Raw genomic sequence first — 23,055 nt, 5'->3', positions numbered from 1 at the left:
CGCTGGTTACGTTCCTCATGCGTTCTCCATCAGTTATTGTTACGTAGACTGTGCAAACTTTAAAAAAATCTTCCATCTTTTGCAAGGTGCAAGGCTAAAAAGCATTACCCTTGCAAGCTTCTAAGTTGCTCGAGATGCTGAAACACAAGGGCGTGTGTTTTATAGAATACTTATGCATATATTCGAATATTTCAGATGTTTAAAGGTTCATTAGCTACCAAATATGCCTCCATGTTCGATGACCAGAGCGATGCAGACATTGCAAGTATTATTTAGCAGCCTCCCTTTAAGCTGTATTTTACAGCCGACTGGAGTCTTTACAGGGTATTAAACACAACATTCTTGCCCTTTGGTCGTGCTGTGTCATATATAGGGTCTACAGGATCTACCGAATACAAGCGTTCTTCCTTCGGCTCCCTGTTTACCTTACTAATAGTGACGTAACTAAATATGCTGTAACGTAGTGACACTTTAACTGACAAACACTTGGTGATTAAAAACTTTCTGACTGGAAATGCACGCTTGGTATGCTGCAAATGTAGCGCAGTGTTAGCGATGAGCAAACGATGACTTTTGTAACTGGGCAGAACAAATGATTAACCAAAAAAAGCACTTTAAGATGTCTGAAAGTTTATTCATAGTAGAAATTTCAATTTCTTCTGAAGACTACAAAACCTGCCATAAGACAGGAGTACAAGCAATGATATCTTTCCGAAACTGTTCATAGTTATATCTGGAACAGTTCTCATTACACATTAATAGCATGATTGGAACATTTCTAGATCAGACTCTGAATAAAACAATCATTTAAAGTATTCAGTAAAATTTTTTATTTTTCACTAGCGTTTCAGTTCTATGACAGCAGTGCCAAGCATCTAACAGATGCTGTTGTAATGGTCTAGAACAAGGTACAATACCAATGATTTCCTGGGACAGTACCTTAGACTCGCTTACATGCCATGCTGAGAAAACTAGTATAAAGTATGATTGTATAGAACTGTAGAAAAATATTTTATCTGTGATTTTGTCATTTTTTAAAAACATTTTAAGTAGACTCGCCCTCCCCCCCAACTAGGTTGCAAAATAATTACATCCCACATAAGTACATCCCTTCCCTTTGATTAGGTCAAGAGTATCAAGATAAAGCTAATCATTTACATCATTTTCAGAAGTGAAAATTCATCTATTAACCACTGCTGCTTATTAAGGACCAGCATACTTTGAATCCTTTCCTTCCAATAACAGAAAAGCACAGCTTTAGTTGGTACACCACATTTACAAAAGCAAAACACACACACACAAAATCCCAGACACGTAAATCTATTTTCTTATGCCCTTGTCTCTTTAGAAAAAAGTTTTAAATATTATCTTGAAAACTCCTTATAAGTTTCATTCAATGTTAGAGCGATTATGAATAAAGAACTTTGCCCTTACTGGATACAGATGGCATTTCATGAGTATTGCAACTACGCTCTTCCCTCTGCTCTCTCACGCTCTCAAGCACAGTAAGTGGTAATTTCACACTGAAAACCCCCAAAAAACATGGCCTACATATAGAAAATTCACCTGTATCTGCAGTTCTCCTTTTTTATCCTGTATGACTCTGTATCCTAGAGTCACTTGCTATGCTTTGCAGACCAAGCAGTCCAGCAATTAATTTACACGGTGTGTCATATATACTCCCATTCTAACAGAAAGGTGCTGGGACTCCAAGAAGCATTATGTGGATTTCATTATAGCTGCTAACAACTGCAGCTACAAAAACTTAAAAATAAACATGAAACTTGTGAATACGGATCCAAAACAGGAGATAAGGTACATAAAACCATTTAAGTCTAGCCTTTAAAATCACCTCTGGCATAGACCGGCCCTTTATAGCTTGGCTTAGAAAGTGATCTAGACTTCAGAACATTTGAGTTTGCATGTGCTCAGCTGCCCTGTTTTATTACCGTTTAAAAAGTTAATCCTATGCTGCTATACGTGACATAGCAGCGACATCTAAACTAAACTAGATGTCTACGCTAAATTAACAGCTTACTTGAGAACGTAGATACATACAGTGTAGGAGTTAACTTTGCTTCACTATTTGGCCAATGACCAGTGAGCCTGAGGGCTACAAAATATGGCTAAAATTACTGAAAGTCCTTTTATATTATTTTAACATAGATACTGCCAATAGCAAAGCAGCTTAACGCTTCCTCCTTTTGGTCTGTCCTTTGCCAGGCACCAATATGTACACGCACTAGGAACACATGAGAAATCCCTTCCTGAACTGCAATGCTATTATTGACACACTAGCACGTACTGCCATCCCTTTATTTCAGCTGTATTGGTTTCACATCTCGTTTGTTGACTAGATACAACAATCTTCAGATCAACACATTTAAAAGCCACTCCAGAAGATATGGTTTCTAGGTTTTGATGAGCCTGACTTACACTTTCAGCTCTGGGAGCAATCACATTTTCTGAAAGGTAAGGTTTTACTAAATTCCTCTGGAACTGCAGACACTGTCTAAGAAAAATTAAAATGGCCCTTTTCTGCCTCTAGTTAAAAGATGTTTCTTAAAGGAAGGGTAGATGCATCCATACAGCTAAAGGGAACTTCAATGCTAGAGCACCAAGGGGAAAATGCTAATTGCTTGGAAGAGCTGTGGGTTCAAATTTCCGAGATCTATGGTAAGTTAAGAATCCACGTTCATAAAACCAATTCCTTAACAATTATATGATGGATTAAATGTTTAACAGATCAAGGGCAATAAAAGTGGGATCCTTTGCAAGTCTAACAATGGAAGTTCCCCTAAGGAACTTGGGAAAGCTTGTGGCAGAAGGAACACACATTCATTTAGAGCAGATCTGTGGTATCAAAAAGATGACTCTCCCTTTCAAACCTCTGATGATTTCAGGGAAACTAGCAAATTAATGACCATAAATGAAATTTAATACCACTACGTGAAGAAAAAAAAACCTTTTTATGCAACAAAATTGCACCTTTTAGCTTTTAAATTGTACTGTTCACATAAAGCTGTGCACCCAGATCCGTATTTGTTAAAGCTGGAATTCCCAAGAGCCGTTTTCGTATCTGGAATGAGTTGATGTAGCACGCCATTTTGGTGGCGCGGCACCCACACTTAATTCAAATGTTCCAGTGCACCTTCTTATGTGGGCAATTTGATCTTCCATGGCTAGCCATCGAGATGTGCCTTTAATTAGTAAAAGCACCAAAAGGCCAGGAGTATTATAAGTTTATGTTAGTATTTAAAATGAGTCTTTCACCCTTCATTACAAACTTGCTTCTGTCTGGGGAAAAGTGAGAACATTCACTCTGAACAGCTTTGTTTTACCTGACTGGGACAATACTACCTTCAGGGTAAATTATAATGACCCTTTCCTAACGCCAGACAGATCTAGATTACTCTCCTTTTGTTTTGCTTTGGCTATCAATTAAAATGATCAGAAAATAACTGACAGAATGTTAGATCCATCAGTTTTGCAACTGCAATGAACGCAGTTTAAACCTACTTTTTGCAGGCTTCTGCTTGTTAGTGGACAATATGTTTTGCTTTATTTTCAATGCTGCCTTTCTTCTTATAATGCCAACATTCGTGGAGCAAATCCTTTGCAGCTTAAACAAAAGTCACAGAATAGAGACAAAATATTAACAATGGATTATAAGAATAAACAATATAAAAATGTCCTCTATCAGAAAGTATTTAGCAATGATTCCTGAGTCCAGAGATTAGATGGGAGAGAATAAAAGGGAAGGGGAACAAAAGAGAGTGAGATACAGAGCAAGCTATCTTTTCTCTGGGTTATATTACCTAATGTATATATAGTATGGTGAGAGATCCACTGCTTAAATTTTGAATACTATAAACAGTATCCTGATTCTCATAGCTTGACATGCGGCGTCAAAAACACAGAAATGTAGAAAAGACATAGGCAAGGAGAAATACGTATTCATAGTATTACATTCAATAGCTGTTTAACAGTCAGGCTTCTTTTAGAGCTGTCCAACAATACTGATTAATCCAGGTGAACTGTTTAATCAGACTTAATTGTCAAAATGATTAATAATATCTAAGTAAAACAAGGCATGTATACATTAAAGAAAACAGCACGGAAACGTACTGCTCATGAACTGTTTACAAAAACATACAAAATGTTGGATGGCACAAAGTATATAGTGCTAATATAAACAGATTGTTTAAGCTAAGTGCTTAACATAAACTGTCCATCTCTACCTGTAACAAAGAATATCTTAGGGGACAAAAAATATTCCTTATAAAAATAATGCTATGTGGTGCAGAGTGCTTTATTCAGTGTATTTTTGACAGAGGTGTATCATTCATAATTCTTCTGGTTTATTCAATCGTGAACGTGATCGTTTTCATTGTGTTTCCACTTGTCACTCCATTTGAAGCTCCAGTAAAATCAGTAACTTGCCATCAACAGTTTAAAGCGAGAATAGATGAAAGCAGTAGCAGCAGCAGGAGCAGCAGCATTATAGGTACCAGCTGGGACAGAGTGTGCTTGCAGGTATCTGTCAGATATGTGCTACCTGTCGCCATGATTTGTGCTATCATCTTATGCCATGGTACCAAATATCTGGTTGAGGTCACTTCACAGGGCTGTTGAGGTAATTTTTTTTATACCTCTCCTCTGAGCAAGAGTAGAACGGCCGACGGGCTCCAGAACTGGCGACTGATTACGATTCAAAGCAGAGTAAGTTGCTGCCATTGCACCCTGTGAGGCAGAGGGGAAAAACCAAGAAGAGTATGTTGCGAGTGATGCACACATTAGAGATCACAGAGCGCGAAGTGGCAGAGATTTTGAACAAGTTTTAACTTCCAGTCTACTTTCATCTACAAAACAGAAACATACCACTGCATTACTCAAACACCAGCAGTGTTTGGAGTGGGTGGGTTTTTTTGGGTAATAAATAGTTTACAGATCAGTCTAAAGCAATTTTACCTTCCTTAAAAAAAACAAACCCAGATTAAGTTCTCTCTCCAGGATTTGTGAAATAGTTGGGGAATGAAACCCCATCGGTGGGCTGTCTCTGCTTATCACTTACATAACCACTTCAGTTTGTGACAAAATATTTAAATTGCCCACATTTTTCAGCACATGAAGATTTATTTTAAAAAAAGTTAGAAAGCTGTAAGCCATGGGATCAGAATTTTGCCCTCTTTCCACTTATGTTTTTGATGCTAGAAATTTCTAATAGCTGACTCAGCGTTAATTACATTCTTTAGATCCCTTTTATGTTGCCCGACAGAGATTCTTGGATGTAGGATTGAAGGCAGGGTGGAATACAGAGAAGTAGAATTAAATTATTTTTTATTTCTCTCTGCTTGTTCAAAGTGAAAGAGTTTACCAGGGTCAAAACCCGACTGTGTTTCAGACAGACTGCAGAACAGTATGATACCATATTAATTAACACTGACTTTCTGACTTCTTTTTGGCTTATATTGTGATCACGAAGTATACTGCTTTCTTTTAGTCACTGACAATTAATCTCCCCTGAAACTGTAATAATTAGCTAAACTGTTTTTCAGCTCCCCTATAGTCACCTAACAACATTTTCACTATCAGAAAAATGATTTCTTCTATGCTGGTATCTTAAGGAAGTTAAGCCTCCCAGTGTAAGTCAGTCCAACAAATTCCAAACCTAAGAAAATCAAAGTATTTTTCAAATATATAAAATTTATGCTCCATGACTGGGTTCTTATGAAATCCTATTACGTATTACAAGTTCACTTTATGGCTTAGTGCAACTGCCAGTCATAACATAAATAATATTTAGAGGAAACACATGCCACAGTAACTTTTTTAAAGAAAAAAAAAAAACCAAAACCAAAAACCCCACACTAATTTTGCCTGATCAGCAAGCTTAACAAATATCTACTTACCTTCACTAAATGGGGAGCATCCTGCCTGTTCAGCTGGTATTGAGGCAGTTGGTCACAGTGAACTATCCAGGGGTGACTAAGAACTTGGGCTGCAGTCAATCTTTGATGTGGGTCAACATGAAGCATTTTTGAAACAAGGTCCTGACGATAGTGTACAAAGAGTCAATGCAAATAACAGCAAAACTTCAGCTGTAGAACAGCTTACAGTTCAAAACACTGTATCTTTAATTATGGATGTTCGGTAACACAACGGGGAAGTATCCAGTTAAGTGAGGCAAGATACACAAACATAACAGTATGCACAGTGGGCTGGAGTAGAGGCCCCACTATACCGGTATTTTATTTTTAACAATGATAAATAGCAGATACATAGGAAATGAGTACTGACAAAGGAACAGTTAGGAAAATAGAGATGATCCTTCCCTTTGCACACTTCCCCAGCATCTAACAATCTTTTAATATATTGTGCAAGTTGAAGGTTGAATTTTAGTACTCCTGCTGGCCATAAAATGTACCCTTGAGAGATTTTTACCTCATCCCCTCTGAACTAATTTTGCTGATTATACTTTTGTTTTTCCCCGCCTTCCCAAACACCTTCCACAGTTGCTTCACAATTAAGTTGTGAACCACTTGAACAGATATTTAATTTTGTTTGGTTTTTAACTTCTGCAGAACATATTAATGGAATGATTCCTGATTTCCATAATAAAATCACCACATGAGAAAAAAAGGAATTAGTCTTCCCTTCTTTGTATTATCAGTGAAACGATCTCTTTTGTCTGCCATATCAGTCAACTCTGCTGAGATGAAACACTATATTCTGTTTACCCTCTTTACGTGGTAGTGGCTTTCGACATCTGATCAGATTTTCACCTTTGTTTTGGTACATCCTTTTCTACCACCATTTCAACTTTTAGTTTTTCGAATTATGGTAATGAGAATTGTATACAATACTCAAGATGTTGAAATCAAATATTTATAGCAGCATAATATTTTATAGATGACATTAGATGTCAGTCAGTAAAGGTAAAGCATAAATAACTTCTACATTAAGCAATTACCTGTGGAGAAACACATTCAGTTGATTACAACTGGATTTAAGATAGTTTGAGTTACATTAGTAATACTGGACGTTTTCATATAAAATATTCTTTATTTTGTAATTCAAATTAAGATTTTGAACATAAAGTTATCATTAAAACGGAATCTAAGATCTTTTCATAGCTGACAGGTTTTTGGTTCATTCTAGATTCCCGAGTACGACTGAACAGAACGGGACTGCAGGAAGAAAAGGCTGATGCCACCATATTATTGTAAAACATGTTATTTTAACAGGTTGATTTGTCAGTCAGATGAATGACATGATTTGTGGGAAAATGGTTGAGTTATGAGTATATTAGAAAGCACATCGCAAATCAATTAGCAAGAAGGAGCACAACATATGTAAACGACTTTTTTGGAAAACTAGCACTTTACCGTAGCTACACAGAAGGGGCATAAAGGATATCGCACACTTAAGTTTAGAGTCTGTTTACTGTAAAAAATGTACTTCTAAAAAAATTAAGTTGTCTAAATTTTTTACTTTGTGCAAATGCAATAAAAAGAAAGTGTAATACTTCAGTGGGTTTTGGTTTGTTTTTTAGGTAGACATGACATCCTTAAGGACCACAAGTTCTTAATGTGCTTAAGAGAATGAACTGCTCAAATCCTAATGAAAGAGTAAGAGATAAACTGTCTTGGGTAACTCTGAAGAACTGACCCAAAACAGAAGAATGTGAAAAATTATTTTTCTAGCCTGAACCAGTGGCGTATGTGGTAATTATTGTAGTATTTTCATTATCCTGATTTTGACTATCTGTATCATTTTTGAATATCATGCTTCCACATGAAGTTTCACTGGAGCATTTCTCATCATGGATGATTGCACATGTGTGTGAATACTGATAAAACACTATATTTCTAAGGACACTTGTTAACGACTATAGTATAAGGCAGACCTGTTTTTCTTCCTATACGCAAATGACTGTTGAAACATGAAAGGATCGTAAGTAGGAAACAAAATTCTAGGCACATAAAGGATCAGACCACTATTTTTAAAATAACAACAACGGGTGGCACTCACCCAATCGTGTATGATATAACCTATACATTATAAGGAACATGCTACATTGCAATCCATTTCTCATCCCCCAAAGGACAAAGCAAATATACTTGCCTTAGCTGTATCTGAAACGGTATTCCAATAACCACCGCTGAGAGAGAACTTTCCACTACCTATTCGGGCCAGAATCTCCTCTGGGGTATCATCAGGACCATTTGCAAAAGGCGTGTAGCTATTTAACCAAACAGTTTCCATATTAATAACTTCCATAACCTGGCCTTAAGACTTATTATATATCTGATCATAATATTCAGCAAGTTCAACATAGTTATAGGCAACAGATAGCCAAATAGCTGTAAAAAGAAATTATTCTTAACGTGAAAATGCAATGGCACTGACTACAGTGTGAAAACTTTATGATGAGTCTGAAAAAGCATAAATGCCATTTTAATACTAGAAGGAGGGAAGTGCAGCAATTTTCCTTGCTTCACTATAAGAGTTCTTGCTGCCACCAGAATATCTACAACTAAGAGATATATTTAAAAACAAATATGTTCGTTACATTTACTTTAAAATGCCAAAATGTCAACTCTTAACCAAAGTGGCAATCTGAATAATCCATCATAAAAATATAATGTATTTGGCAGGTGCAATAACAACTGTCTTTTGAACTTGTGGAACTAGTGTTGAATTTTATTCATCATCTTTTACACAATTAATTTCTGTTGCATACATAAATGCATTTCTAATGCATTTATATCCTAACTGCATCACTTCAAACTATCCAGTGGCTGAATTTTGCCCACAATCATGCTTCAGTGTATTGCAATTATATTTGCAACACATATTTCCTTTAACATATATGCTGCTTACTCAGCTCATTTTCACATGAAACAACCAATTCTTACTCCAAATAACTATAAAGCAGAAATTAAACAACTAAAATAGATGAGACATGAAAAAAACAAGAATTTTTCACATTGGCCCCTGCAAACTTGGACTCTACTACAGGCAAAGCATATTCTTCCGCCACTCAAGCCCAAGCTGAGATTAATCAGTGTTTCGACAGAAACATCTTCAACAGTGGGCCTACATTTTTTTATTCTTTTTGTTTATATTGGCTTGCTTCTCTACAGCAAAGCAAACTAAAATTACCCTTACCCGGTAAGCATGGTATAAAGTAGAACACCAAGGCTCCATATGTCACATGCAGCATCATAACCTTGCCTCTTTAAAACCTGAGTGAGACAAATATATTTTTCTGAAAAAAGAATGCTTAGAAATGCTTTGATTATGCCATAAAAATAGTGAGATTTCAAACTTTTAGTGTTTATGAAGTGATTTCCCTTGTTACACAAGAATGAAACATCTAGCCAGAAAACCCCATCAAAATACATCAAGGCTCATGAGCTTATCCTGGTATTTACCTCTGGTGCAACAAAATTTGCTGTGTAACATGGAGTCATCAGAAGACCATTTTCTGCTCGTAGTTGTTTTGCAAAGCCAAAATCACAAATTCGAATTGATTCTGGATTACCAGATTCATCAACATAAAGAATATTGCTAGGCTTCAGGTCTCTGTGAACAACCTAAAAAAAAACCCCAAAACCAAATCACTAAATACAATAAGCTAAACGTAGGAAAGGCTTTCTGTTAAAATTATCAGTTCTGCCACTTAATTTCAAATCTCCCATCAGCAATCAGTTTTGAGACTTCAGCTTCTAACATCAGCTGCAGGATTCTGATTCTCTGTGTCGAGAGTGCTAAAATTCTAACTTGGAAACTCTAACTACAAAGCCTCCTCCAGACATCCCACTCCCCCCAAATGTATTTGTACAGACAGTTCCAGATGTCATCTTCTAATGGGTGAATATATGTATTTTCAATTTTAACATGCGTACCTACAAGGCTCTTTAAATCGGAGCCTTTGGCTAGTAATATCTTTTGGAGTCACAGATGTCTGTAGCTGTGCCACGTAACCTTGCACTCGTTACTGCTGGAGTAATCCTCTATATTCCATTCTCTTCATTCAGATAATCTGAATTAATCTCAGTGCAAACATTTCAGGCCTGATTAAGGAAGAATTCTAATACAGTTCTCCCCAAAAATAATGAAATACCAAAGAGGTTTTCTCCTAATGGACTGGCACATCAAAAAAAAAACCTGTACTGGTTCCCAAGTGGCTGTTTTTCAGGGGCCTGAGATGTAAAATGTTTGACAAACATTGTAGAAGCTGCCAAAGTCCTGGCAGAATGAATCTGATCTCATTTGAAGCTATGTTATAACAAGCCTTAATAAAACCTGGAATGCGCAAGGACAGTCTCTGAAATCAGATGACCTGTTATATTTTATTCAGAAGAAAAATTAGCCTAAAGTCTCTGGAGGCTTTGCTGTCTGTAAAGAAAAGGGTATATACTGATGTAAGAAGGTAGAGTGGATCTAAGTGTCCTCTTTTAAGTATTTAAAAAGACCTGCTATGAAGGCCTTTACCTCCTGATTGTCCTATGTATTTAATTAAACACAGCTTTTCATGGTTAAATTTGAATGGAAGACTCATTCCCTCTTGAAAAAGATTGTGGTGAAATATTTCAAGATGGTAATCACATTAGAACGAGAAGATACCCCAAAAACCCTGCAAGTAAGTGATGAGCAGAGTCAGAAAGCTCTATGGATTCTTCCAGAAAGCTAGCAATGTTTCAGGAAAGTAATAAAGACCAAGAAGTAAAAAACTGCAGATGGTCTGCAGATTGTAAAGCCATTTAACAAGTCAGTCTATTTATTAGAGGCTTTTTCAGCATGCAAACACTTTGCAATTCTCTGATTCGTGAAATCTAATACTTAAAATTAAGGAAATAAGCACCTTGTAAGATGAAATATACAAAATTATATTAAAAGATTTTGAGTTGGCACAGTAGATGTTAAGGGAAGTATCCTGGCTTGAGATGTCAATATATGAGAGAACCAGCTCCTGATTGCCCTCATTTTTTGGTGTTTAGAGAAAAGAGATTCTAATCTATCTAAGAAATGAATGAAACATGCTTTACTGCTCCAAGAGGCAGAAGAAAAAACCCCACTGTTTTATTCTAGTTGGTGGGGTTTTTTAAAAATAGATCCTAAAAGGGAAAGACAGGAAGAGGTGGGCAATGGAAGCAGCACAGAGCTGGGGATTTGGCAGACTGTTTCTAGAACCAGTCTGCTTGAGTTGTACTTTTTTTGGAAGAAGGGGAAGCAATTCTCAAGTGGGAGGAAGAATAAGTGTAACAGTCTAGTTCAAATCCAAACTCTAACTCCTAAGCAATCAAAGTGTTTATGTCAAAGAATTAATAAAATATCTTCCTGTGCTAAGCTGTTTTCCCAAAGGTGAATTTTAAAAAGATGTCAGATTGTTTAGATTATATTGATATTTTGCACAGAAATAACATTTTATTTTAGAGTAGCAGAAGAGAGCAAAACAATATGCAGAATGTTTCAGTTCTTTATTCCTTAGCATCATGTTTTCGATTAGCATTCTCAATCATCTACTGTTCTAGAATAGTTTGGCTTAGAGTTGGAAGTATTGCTTACCCCAGAGAAGAGGATTTCATTCCTTGCTTAACTAATTTTTCAGTTCAAAAGTATCCTATGAATGTCCATGAGGAAACTTGTTCTGGGAAGGGTTGTGGAAACCGCACACAGACTCTGAATCTGTCAAACCAGATATTACCCAGTACCATATTCAAACGAGCGCTCCTCTGGTGTCCATAGGAGCTACAAAAGGGAAAACCACTGAAGACTGGGAGGACTCCTCTGGACAAAAGTTAAGACTATTGAAGTACTCATTTTTTACGTATATGGCCATCTTTTGTGCAGAATTGTACATAAGACGACCTGAAAATTTCCAAATATAGAAGTTCCAAAGAGCATGTGATCTAATGCAAATTAAAATGCCAATACTTACAAAGATCTAAAGGAAAAAAAACCAACCAAAACCCTAAAGTCCCTTACTTGATGCAAGGACACAGGGCCTTTTTTGGCCACTGGCTGTAAGAAGGAACAAAGTTAAGCTTTGTGTTATTCTATTATTTATATTTCCATACAGAAGGCAATGAGGTTTATTCATAATTCCCATGAATGCTGCTGGCCAAGGATTCTAGTCCTGTGTACGCGGGCTCAAATAGAAACCCACACATGAGCAAGCAATTGAAGGAATCCTCGAATCACAGAATAAGATACACCAGATAACTTTGATAGTAAATTTTCTGAAATAACAGCTTCCACAAATGACAGCGTGTGCTGAATTGCCAAACACACAGATTTGTTTCTTAAAATAATTTGAGTACTATGCATTCCGAGGCATCTTTTCTTGGATAATAACATTGGGCTTTAGCAACTTGTCTTTTTCCTTGCACCCTTACTTTCTGCTTTTTCTCTGTCTCCCTTTTCTTGTTTACTTAAAAATGCAACAGGACTTGTCATTCTTCCCATGGAATTGTCACACTTGCCTTCTCTACCTTTGAACTACTTCCTCTGTCTCCAGATTGATTTCCTGAAGCATTAATTTTCTTTCTTGTAACAGTCCACTAGAACTTCCTGACCCTATGGCGCAGGAGTTACAAGTCATAAACCATGTTCTTCAGAACCAAGAATTGGAAGAAGTTACAACGGTGATACGTGGAGAACACTCGATTTTCAGAGTCTATCACAGGATGGGGTCGGAATTACGTTAGGGCCTGTGGCTAAGCAATAGCGCTGGTTCTAGCACTTCTTCCTGGCTTACTGACTCTCATATTCTATTAGTCATTATCTGCATATTTCACAGAACTGCTGACAGACCGCATGAAGGACAACAGAAACAGTTGCATCATCTCCATTATCTGGACATCTACACACCTTATGAGGAATGTTTTGATTTCAACACAAATTCCTGCTGCAGTGTAATTAAGTAATTTCTGGTAAATAATTAACTCACAGAAGAACATAAATACATGACTTTATACTGCTGAAAGAGAAGAACATTAGCATCTATAAGGATTTTGTCCGAGATGAAAACTTACCCCTTGCGCATGGAGATATTCAACAGTTTTTGTTATTGTGAATAGAACAGCACTAGCTTCTCGTTCTGAGAAAAATTTTTGCCTAAGAATTTTATCCAGCAGTTCTCCTCCTTTCATAAGTTCTGTTACTACATATACATATTTTCCATCATCATACACCTGCAAGAAGTACATAAAGAGATAAACTTCAAAATATTTATTCTCTGCTGTCTTCCTGTGAAATGCATAGAGATAGTGCAGGTGTGTCCACAAGCTGTTTCCTTCCACTGTTTTTCCCATATTTCTCACCCCATACACTATCCAAACATCATTAATCTTCAGAAATGAATGCAAAACCTTGTACAAAAAGGTGGTACAGTAGTGAAATAACACAAAGAGACTGGCGTGTAATGTTTAAGACAAAATAAGGGTGAATAACATGCAGTTTTCCCTATATAGTTTTACTGAAACAAATCAAGCTAAACATGGGAGAAATTAAGTAGTGATAAACAGAAACTAGTCTAACTAAGGCAAAACCAGAGCTAATTCTAGAAGCAGTAATTGAACAAATTTACAAACAGATCATTACAACTGAACAAACATTTAAAAAAGATAAAACATAAGTTCATCTTCTCTCTGTGAACAGTGAAGTCAATGTATACACAGCTGCTATGATAAAACCCCACAACTTATATATTACTCTGCAGCTAAAGCCTATACCAAAGTTTAAAATTAATAAAACATGTATATTTTAGCCCTTACTTCTAGTTATGGAAGACAGCTTAATTTTTGCATGGCTTTTAACATCTAGAGAAACAAGAGTTGAGAATTATTTATATTACCACCAGGAGGCACTACAGACTGAACTATAACCAAAACATTTAAGCATGTAATTTCAGTTGCACTTTCTTGGGGTTGTAACTCAGAAACTGGTTTCTGCTTTAGTGAAATCTTTTACAGGCTCTGTTCCCTATTTTTATTTCAACCTATTTTTACAGTGATGTTGGAACCGTTCTCTCCTGTAATATGCGTGTTTAAGTAAAAACGACTATCTTGAGTTATAGTGAAATAAATTTAGGAATAGATATCAGCTAAATTTAAAAAAAAGTTTTCATCCCAATTTCCTTGTCTTAAGCTACCTGGGAAATACAGGCTACTAAATTTATGATCTTAGAAATTTTTCTGCTCTTAACTATGCTAAAAGGATTATTTTCTCACCAAATTAAAAGAAGAGGAAGAGTGTTAAGGAAATAATTCTGCAGGCTTTACAAGCTTATGACCTTAAGGAGTCGTGATGGTTTTCTATGTTCTCATTTAACAGTAACTTTTCACCCATGAAATACAAATGACTGAACACCTGAATGTGTGTGTATTAAGACTATTACACAGTATTAAAGAATAGAATTATATAATTCTAGCTAGTAAACTGGCATTTTAGATTTTTAAATATTTTTTTTAATAGGCATGCTCCCTCTAATCCTGGTATAACATGATGAACTAGGCTTATTTCATTTGACACTATGAAGCACACATCTCAGTACTACAGGGGACATTCAAACAAAATTTGCATTTGGTTACTATTTTATATGCTACACCTTGCTGGTCCTGTCTGCCTGCAAAAAAACCCAAACCCACCAACCAAACCCCCCACTCACCCCAAACAAACCATTCCCCTCATCCTGATTTCACTAATGCTATTATCAATTTAGTTGTCTGATCCTGGGAGTTGTTTGCACTGAATAAATAACTTCCAAAGTTTTCTTCACAGTTAGGTGCACAGTATTATGCTGAGATCATAAATGGGATGCTGATTTTTAAAATGAACTCCTGACTCATGCCAAAGACCAGTTAGTATGTCTTCTCTACCAGGCAAACTGGAAGAAACTACAGCGAGAAACAGATACAGGCACATGAACCAAATATCATGTAATGGAGAAAGAGAACAGGGTTTTTGCAAAGTGAAACAAGATTTCACATACATATCAGGAGTTTGGTGGTTTTTTTTAAACTCATAAATAAGCACTTGGACAGGGAGACTGGATATACTGTATTTGGGTTTCTAAAAAGCTTCTGAAAATATTCTTCAGCTAATGCTTTAAATAACTCAGACAAAAGTTCTGTTACAGAACAGTAACTAATAGGTAAAAGAGGGTAAAATACATATAATGGTCTGGCACAGGAAGTTTCTAGGTAATGGTTTGTTGGGAGCTGTGTGCTTCCTCCGTTCTTACACTGTTTCCTAGGCATCCACTAATGGCCACTGTCAGAGGCAGGATACTGGATAAAAAGGACATCTAATTTAGCACAATATAGCTCCTTCTTTTGTTTATATACTGTGGAACTGAAAAAGACCACTGATAACAATCAGAAGGAAAAACCCCAGAGGACTCTGCATTGCAGAAAGAATTTGGTGTTCTGAATATCCATTGTTTCAATCCAAACGCCCACAGAATTAAACTACATAAAAAAGGCCAGGCAAGAATGAAAATTTCCATCCTGAGTTAAATTCAAATATCATTGCATTTATTCTTGAAATACAAGAAAAGAAATAAATTATTTCTTGCAGAATAATAATTTCCAAAAGGCATGCCCTTAAATGCCTAAACTTTTTATTTTGGTGTTTCAGAATAGAAACATTTACATTTTGGTGTGGAACTGAATGAAAAAATGAATTAAATCAACACTGAGTTTTATTTGTATAGTAATTCATGGTGCTCTTCCTGAGTTTGAGGCCTGAGGGCCAAATACTCCTTATTCTTTCCTCCGACAGGTGTAATAGCACACCATCATGTTGTGGGATATGCAAGCAATCCACCCCATGCATCTGTATTAGGACAATGAAATCTTAAAACAATATTAAATTTTCTTACAGTAGTGGGTATTATAAAAGTTTCTATTACATATGAATCTTCTATGTCCTTCCTTATGCTGGACATGCTTCCATAAACTCTTTCTGATCTGAGTGGAAATAAGTGAGAAATACAGCCTACTGTCTGTCTTCCCCTCTTCCTCTGTGGACTTAAGGCTTTTTTTTTTTTTTTGGTCCCCTTTTGCTATTTGCAGATTACTGTTGGTGTGAATGAAATATAGCTTGAGCTGGAAGATGACTGATGATGATAACGATGAATTAATTACAAAGTAAAATGATTCAGCGTATGTGGCAACTTTTCAGGGCTGCCTGGGTTTCTCTGCTTTCAGTGTAAAATACTCATAATGCTGAAGTTCAGGTAAGCACTCACATTCTTCGTGTTTGTTTTCCTGCTTGAATAGCATAACTTCTATTCCTAATTAAAGTAACACATAAACCTAGCATGCAGCACTAAATACTATGTGGATGCTGATGCAGGTTCTATGTTAGCACAAGTAGCTTTCAGGTAGCTTTACTGTCTAACCACGTGAAGTAGAACAAACAGAAAGTGGGACTGTAATTACGATATCTAGCTTCCAATAAGGTAAGCTCCACGGCGGGCTCCCTTGTATATCTGACTGATTTTGTTCTGCCAGTTGCCAAAGTACACTATACTGATAAAGTGAAGAGAGAGTACAGTAAGAGAAGAACTGCACGCAGAATTCTCTAGTACTCATCTCCATGGTATTTACAAGCTACTGTTTAATTATCTCCCTACAGTTAAGCTCAGCTTCCTGGAAATGGTTAGTTGTTTTGCTTGAGGTTTGGTTTGGGGGACCAGAATACTTTCTTGCAGACTAAGTCAGTCATTAAGCATGCACCTTTTTAAATTTTAATCCTCTTTAATACATAATCAAGTACAGAAAGGGAATATTCTTTTTCTGTTAGATCATCAGAATCTAGTGATCACTATGAAAAACCTCTACCTCCCAGCTTATGTTATTCTTCGCTTTTTATGGTCAAAGTGTTTCCATGGTCAGGGCAAATAATACAAGGGGGGAAAATAAAGCTAGATAATCTTCCATACAAGGACCAGATAAAGACACTAGGTAAAGAAAAGTGATGACCATGGATATGAAAAGATTTTGTCCACTACCAACTAATACTTGTTACTGTTCATGAAAATTACTTTGGGTGTTGTGCTAACAGTGAGTTCTCAGTTACGTGCTTTAAAATGGCTTTTGACTAATGTAAACAAAAGTAGATTCAAAGTTAACTAAGCAATCAAAAACTTGCTTGTTCCTTTAAAAATACAGCCAACATTAAATGAATTACTCCTGTGCTAGGATTCACGAAGGATGAATTATTTGACTGTTTAGGATTATGCTGTGCCAAAATATGAACATCTGTAAAGATGATGAGACATCTCAGTTAAAAATTGCATATTCCTGAATGAACTGTATTACAACATTATTTTATTTTTATATACCGGAAAACATGATCATAAGTCTAAAATATGTAGTTTGCAATCTCTCTAATTAGAAAGGGATATGCAATTATAATACACTAAAGGATGTCTTTACCACACTACTTACATCTTTTAGAGTAATAATATTTGGATGCTGCCCATAGCGCAGTAGGATTTCAATCTCCTCTGTTGGATCTCTTTTACTCTTGTCAATGATCTATAAGAGCAAATAAACACATAGGCATAACTCTTTTTGTGAATATAATATAGTGTAACACTTTGGCGTGCTTTCTAGCATAAACAGATAAGCAATATTTACTGTTGTTGGTAAAGGGCAGGGGTTATAACCAAAACAATGTTTGTTAAATTGGAACAGCGAGGTAAAGCAAAAACTGTTGGAAAAACATGGAAAAATCTCTCAGTTGAAAACAATTTTGGAGGATAAGTGATCAGATCCCTTAGGCTGTGATAAATAATATAAGGCTGTTTAGTAGATAAGACTTCAGTTGCCCACCTTTTAATAAAATAGGAAGTTCCTAATTTGACATAACTGGTTTGATGATTCTAATGACTGATTTTCACTGAGCTAGTCTCAAATAAATATTTAGTGCAGCAAAAGACAAAGCAGGAGAGTAAGGGAATCAAAACCAAGAAAAAGAAAAAATTTCTCAGAGTTAATTCAGGAAGCATTCCATCATCAAAGTTCAGTTGAATCTCTGGAGGCTTGCTATCAGGCTCTGAAGTTCTCCCTGTGCAAACAAGCAAAACATTATTTTGCCCTACTTAAAAACGTATTCTTCTTTTTTTTTGGTCTCCTCCTAAACTGTAGAATTTCCTCTAATGTCTTCTCCGTCTCTGTCTTACCCCTTCTTCCTCTTCACATCCCAATGCCCTTACTGCTACCAGCATTATTCTGACACATTGGACACTGATCACCTTATTCTTTTTTCATGATTCCTTGAGGGGGAAAAGAAAGCCACAACAGAGGGAGCACAAAAGCAAGGCAATCCTCACAATAAGTGTTTCGGCTTAGAGAATTAACAGCTGTGCCAGTACTTTCTCCCAGTTTCAAGAAATTACTTCAAATTGCAAGCACAGGCCAGAATGATGACAAGTACGTAACTACCAAACTGAAATTGGAGGGTTTCCAGTAGACAAACTATGTACAAGCATACAGCAAAACATACTTCATTTATCATCATTTTATATATTTGAGTAGTAAACTGTTCAACAATTCAGAAAGGGAACAGGATTTAATTTTTTTTTCTTTTAAAGCCTGCTAAACTGTACTCCTGCTTCTGTAGTAACCATTCAGCTCCACAGTGTTACACAGAAAGACAAAAAAACCCCTTATCATTCCACTTCTGGGAATTCTACTGATTTCAACTATGAATTTAATGCCTTCAAAGAAGTGCTAGAAAGCCTGATAGAATAACATAAAAACAACATTAGAAACCCTGTTAAAAACCAGCAAACAAAAAGAGCTGAATTTTATTCTGAATGTATACCGGAATGAAGCACTGTTATGAACTCCTAGCTATCCGACAACTTATGAATCTACTTTGGAAGCAAAAAACCTATATATAACTGCGTTTAAATAAAAGCAATCAATCACGTTTTTAAAAAACGATGGAAAGTCTCATAAGCTTTTGATAGTACATTTCCGTCTAGAAGCAGCCATGTAACCCCCATCAGTTTTACTGTAATTACATAGGTGTTTCAAAGACTGAAGGTCGATTTTCACCACCCAAACCAGCATATAGGTACCAAAACCCAGAGCAATTCTATACAAATATCTGTCAGTAAATATTCTATTTGGTTGATTAATATAATTCACATTTGCATCTAAAATCTTTTTATATTCAGAAAATTATCTTAATTTGCTATTCTCTTTATGGCAAACAACTTAATGATGCCCAGTGTCTACAGTGCTAAAACCTGAAAACAGTTGGTGTGTTTTATAGCAAAGTAATTACCTTTACAGCATATTCCATGTTTGAAGCTTTATGAATACATCTCTTGCAGATAGAGTAAGACCCAACTCCAATATCTTCCTTTACTTCATATCCATCAGTAAACTGAATGCTGTTCCTGTGCAACTGCTACCAAAATAACATTATCAATTGATGAATATTCTAAACACATAACTGACCTTTATATGAAAAGTAAGTTTTTTAATTCCTACTGATTTGCTTCGAATTTTAAACTGATGCCTATACTAGGTCAAACTGGTCTAACCAGTCACTACCTTCTGTTTGATATTAGTATGAGACAAATTACACATTAGAGACATTGTAAATAACGCACGCTGTATTTCAGACACTGACAACATGATGTTTCTGGGTACTATTTTATTAATTTAAAGATAGAATCTCCAAAACAAAGAAGATCGGAAGACCACATAATAAAATAGTGATAAAATAATGGTAAAAAGCATCACTGTTTCTATTATATGAGTAGATGAATGCCAGCTGGAAAATTCAGACATACTGAATAGAATCAGATTAGCTGGAAATTGCATGGAATGGCAGTCAAAAATCCTTTCACAGAAATAAAAAGCTGAAAGAAGGACAAGTGTTCACTCTTGTAATGGAAGGAAATGGTGTTCTAGTATAAGGAGTTTGTGCAAAGGATGCAAAGCATTTGCAGGAAACCATCTGGGCATCCTGCAGCACAGAAAAGAGGAAATAGGAGTGAGGAAGCGGTTGAGGGGCACAGAGGAAAGGCAGCAGAGAAACAGACTTTTACAAGAGAAGGAAACCATATACAAAGAGAAAGAATTTAATCCACAAAACTATGTGGGAAAAGGAGCACAGAAAAGCTTGTAGAAGCTTTTAGCAATACTTCAGGACCAGAAGTCGTTCTGATGGGTATACCAAATCAGACAGCTTCTTTAGAGTAAAAAAGGGTCTAAAACCCCATGAAATTTAATGGTTTATTACACATGAAACAAGTAATGCATATAAACAAGCACGTTATGACTATTCTAGACATAGTAAGAAGATTAAAGAAATACAAGAGCTATTCATGTTCTGAATAAACTGGTTTTTAAAAATTCTCAGACATTTGCAAAATATCCTTGCAGTGAAAATATAAATAAACCCAATCATACAGCATGCTTTTTTATACCTACCTATATGCCAATAAGAAATTTTAAACACAATTTAGATCACCCATTGGTTTTCATGACTCCGTCTCCCTCAGTAATTTGAATTATTAAAAGCAGAAAGAGAAGGTAGAAATACAATTTTTGCAGAGGTCTTCCAGCTTTCTTTCCCGTTCATGCATCTGCTTTTTTCCCCGCTGGTTGCAAACTCTCCAGTGCTGAAGCATGCTTTTAGAATGACCTCAGCCTCAGAGAGAGGCAAGGCATGCCTCTCCCCATTCTAGCATGAGGCCCACCTGTCTTGCCTCACGCAAAAATTGCACCTAAGCAAAGCTTTGTTGTCCAAAACTAAGCAGAACTGGCAGTAATAGAATATGTAAGAATAGCAACTTCAGCAGGCTATTAAAAGTGACAGCCTAACACTTACTAATACAGGAGACTGTATTGAAGCAATTCTAATACTGCTAGGAAGCCAAAGGTTGTGTGTGTACTGTAATGTTGACTTGTATGACACACTGAAATTAGTCACAAAATATCACAGATTAGCACGTTAACTTAAAGTGGCTTGGGAGGGATGGAATATGTCCTGGGTTATGGGTTCCAAAAAACACAGCAGTCCAAAATATCCAGATGAAGTTCACAGTTGTACTGCATTGTAGGAATCAACTGGTATTTTCATGCATAGGGGGAAAAAGATCAAGATGTCTGTTATTCCCCTCCACCCCCTCCATAATTATGGCTTGATATTAAATAGTTATTACGGTGCAGATGGTAGAATATTTTCATTTAAGGGTTGAAGCCTATTCACAGCTGTGGCTGCTCAGTAATGAAACAGGTCCTGCACCTTCAGAGGTATTGTTTGGATAAAATAATCCGATCTTTACTTTTCTTGTATAAAGCTGATAACGACTTTGTCACAGTACTTCATTCTGTGATGAAGGAAACAATGCCTCCGTGAAGAGACAGCAATGCTGCTTTATTGACTGTGTTTGGGTTTTTTTAAAGCAGATGTACTCACCTGGACAATTGAATGCACTCCAACTGTCTGCATTGCTTGGCTTTCATCATCTGATGCAATAGCTACAAAACTAAATCCCCGAAAAAGTTGATGGGCATTAGCACTGGGTGGGATACCAGGTGAATCTGAAACAACACATCATCTACTTACAAGCAGAGCTTTTAAAATGTACGGATGAGGTTATGTCTATTCTGAGGAGCAAACTACAGCTTTATTCTGTAAATTACACAGAAACTGGAATTTGCAGAAAGTGTTTCTGAGGATCAAAATACAAATAATTACTGAATTGTTTTGCATATACCATTTAGAAACAACTGATAATCACTCACTACAAATATCATATTACTGTCAGACAATATTTTATTATACAAAAACCAGTACTTTGCAGAAAATATTTACATATAGCAGCATATTTATGTTATATTTATGGAGGAGAAATACTAGAATTTTGGTAACACCCTAAATTCATAAAGACAAAAATTTTTCCTATTTTGAATGGATCAGTGTAAAACTATGCAGAGACAGATTGCACTGAAACAGCAGCTTTGCCACCCAAAGTCTGAAATTACTAAGTTTCCACATATACACAGTATGTAGAGTCACCATCATGAATTTAAAGGCGAGATCCTATGGCTTCATTTAAGAGAGAAAGACACAGATAATCTTTTTGAATTTAAAAAAGTAAACTTGAACTTGTGTATGTTTTGTTGCTGATAATTATTTTTAACATAGGACAACTCAGTAGTCCCTTGTGATATATTTATACCAAAGACCACAAAAACTTTTATGAACCATCTAATACTTGTTTTTGAGCATTTATTTAACCCAGCAACACCTGGAAGAACAAGACACTTCACATAACCTGAACAGAAACAATGTTTCTAATTTTTGAAGAGGTAAATTGTTCAATTCTTCTCTTTTTACCTTTTGGAGTTTTTGCTGTAAACTCGGGGTCAAAATAAAACGTATCTTCAGGCCTGCCAGTTGCAGGTTTAAAAGGGGGATGAATTTCTCTCCTGTACAATTTCTGAAAAGAGGGTATAGGCCAGAGTGAATTAAGAAGTTACACAGCACCATGAAACACAACTAAGAAGTTTATGAAATTATTTTTGAATTAGATACTCACATTCCAATCTATTTTGGAGAAGAATGCATGCCTCTTAATTTCTTCGACTCCATCTGGACCTGCTCCTTTTATAAGGAAGAAAAATGTCTATGGATTATTTTCTTCTTGGTCAAAAGAACGACTAGCAAAGTTGTATTTCTCATTTCTTCTACATTCATTTCAGAAATATGTATTTTGCTGATCATTAGAAGAGCAAACAGGCAAACTATGTTCCTATTTTAAAGCCTATTTTACACAAGAAACTGTAAACTTATTAATCAGTCTGATGATCATTGACGTTATCAATATTATGATCCAATTCAAAATATTCCACTAAACCCTTTACCTAATCTGTTTGCTGGGTTTCTTTTGAAGAGCATTCGCAGAAGACTCTGGGCTTCAGGACTCAAGAACTGGGGCATTCCAAGTTTGGCCCTATAGAACAAAAATAATTAATAGCATACAAGCATATTTAGGTAAGAATT

The 23,055-nt window shown here is 36.0% G+C and overlaps 1 protein-coding gene across 2 annotated transcripts in view; it reads right to left on the bottom strand.

The window, feature by feature from the left end:
* Positions 1–613: 613 nt before the first annotated feature.
* RPS6KA3 (ribosomal protein S6 kinase A3) overlaps positions 614–23,055 on the bottom strand; it is a 79,965-nt gene continuing 57,523 nt past the window's right edge. Inside the window, exons 11-22 of one of the 2 annotated variants that reach the window (XM_064474391.1) lie at positions 22,917–23,005; positions 22,592–22,656; positions 22,390–22,492; positions 21,466–21,590; positions 19,318–19,443; positions 17,469–17,558; positions 13,047–13,205; positions 9,441–9,602; positions 9,175–9,251; positions 8,128–8,245; positions 5,913–6,053; positions 614–4,743 (exon numbers count right to left, since the gene is read on the bottom strand). In XM_064474391.1, the coding sequence (XP_064330461.1) occupies positions 4,621–4,743; positions 5,913–6,053; positions 8,128–8,245; positions 9,175–9,251; positions 9,441–9,602; positions 13,047–13,205; positions 17,469–17,558; positions 19,318–19,443; positions 21,466–21,590; positions 22,390–22,492; positions 22,592–22,656; positions 22,917–23,005 (1,378 nt within the window). In that variant the 3' untranslated portion in view covers positions 614–4,620. The remainder of the gene's footprint in view (positions 4,744–5,912; positions 6,054–8,127; positions 8,246–9,174; positions 9,252–9,440; positions 9,603–13,046; positions 13,206–17,468; positions 17,559–19,317; positions 19,444–21,465; positions 21,591–22,389; positions 22,493–22,591; positions 22,657–22,916; positions 23,006–23,055) is intronic. The other variant, XM_064474399.1, reaches the window with a different exon arrangement.

Source organism: Phalacrocorax carbo, chromosome 1 (genome assembly GCF_963921805.1).
Source record: "Phalacrocorax carbo chromosome 1, bPhaCar2.1, whole genome shotgun sequence".
In the NCBI taxonomy this organism is placed as follows: domain Eukaryota; kingdom Metazoa; phylum Chordata; class Aves; order Suliformes; family Phalacrocoracidae; genus Phalacrocorax; species Phalacrocorax carbo.
The sequence above is the reverse complement of the archived record's forward strand: the minus strand, read 5'-3'. Positions and strand labels throughout refer to the sequence as shown.